The sequence below is a fragment of the Mizuhopecten yessoensis genome, unplaced genomic scaffold, assembly GCF_002113885.1.
Source record: "Mizuhopecten yessoensis strain PY_sf001 unplaced genomic scaffold, ASM211388v2 scaffold702217, whole genome shotgun sequence".
Lineage (NCBI taxonomy): Eukaryota > Metazoa > Mollusca > Bivalvia > Pectinida > Pectinidae > Mizuhopecten > Mizuhopecten yessoensis.
Window position 1 is genome coordinate 1 of NW_018473026.1, and position 786 is coordinate 786.

Consider the following 786-nt stretch of genomic DNA (forward strand, 5'->3'; position numbering starts at 1 on the left):
ATTAAATTTGCAAGATGGCACGTGGTCCAAAACATCATTTAAAGCGTCTCAATGCCCCATCCCACTGGATGTTAGATAAACTTACTGGTACTTGGGCTCCAAAACCAAGTGCTGGTCCACACAAGACTCGTGAATGTTTACCACTTATGGTTTTCATCCGTAACAGATTAAAGTACGCTTTAACTAAGAAGGAAGTTGTTAGTATCCTTATGCAACGTCTTGTTAAGGTCGATGGTAAGGTCAGAACTGATGCTACCTACCCAGCCGGTTTCATGGATGTCATCACTATCGAAAAGACTGGTGAAAACTTCCGTCTTCTCTTCGATACCAAGGGTCGTTTCACTATCCATAGAATCACTGCTGAAGAAGCTAAGTACAAGCTCTGCAAGGTCAAGAAGGTTCAACTCGGTGCCAAGGGTATTCCATACATGGTCACCCACGATGGTCGTACTATTCGTTACCCAGATCCTTTAATCAAGGTTAACGATACCGTCAAGCTCGATCTTGAAACCGGTAAGGCTGCCGAATTCATTAAGTTCGAACCAGGTAACCTTTGCTGCATTACTGGTGGTCACAACGTCGGTCGTGTTGGTGTTATCACTCACCGTGAACGTCACCAAGGTGGTTTCGATATCATTCACGTTAAGGACTCTCTTGAACGTACTTTCGCCACTCGTTCCTCAAACGTTTTCGTTATCGGTAACGGTAGCCAAACCTGGATTTCTCTTCCAAAGGGTAAGGGTGTCAAGTTAACCATTACTGAAGAAAGAGACCGCAGAAGACAAG

The 786-nt window shown here is 44.4% G+C and overlaps 1 protein-coding gene across 1 annotated transcript; it reads left to right on the forward strand.

Moving 5' to 3' along the window:
* Positions 1–14: 14 nt before the first annotated feature.
* LOC110440726 (40S ribosomal protein S4-like) lies at positions 15–779 on the forward strand (the record flags this gene model as incomplete). The annotated part of the gene is made up of 1 exon (XM_021483875.1): positions 15–779. A coding segment is annotated over exon 1 (765 nt), but the record flags the coding sequence as incomplete, so codon positions are not given.
* Positions 780–786: the final 7 nt, after the last annotated feature.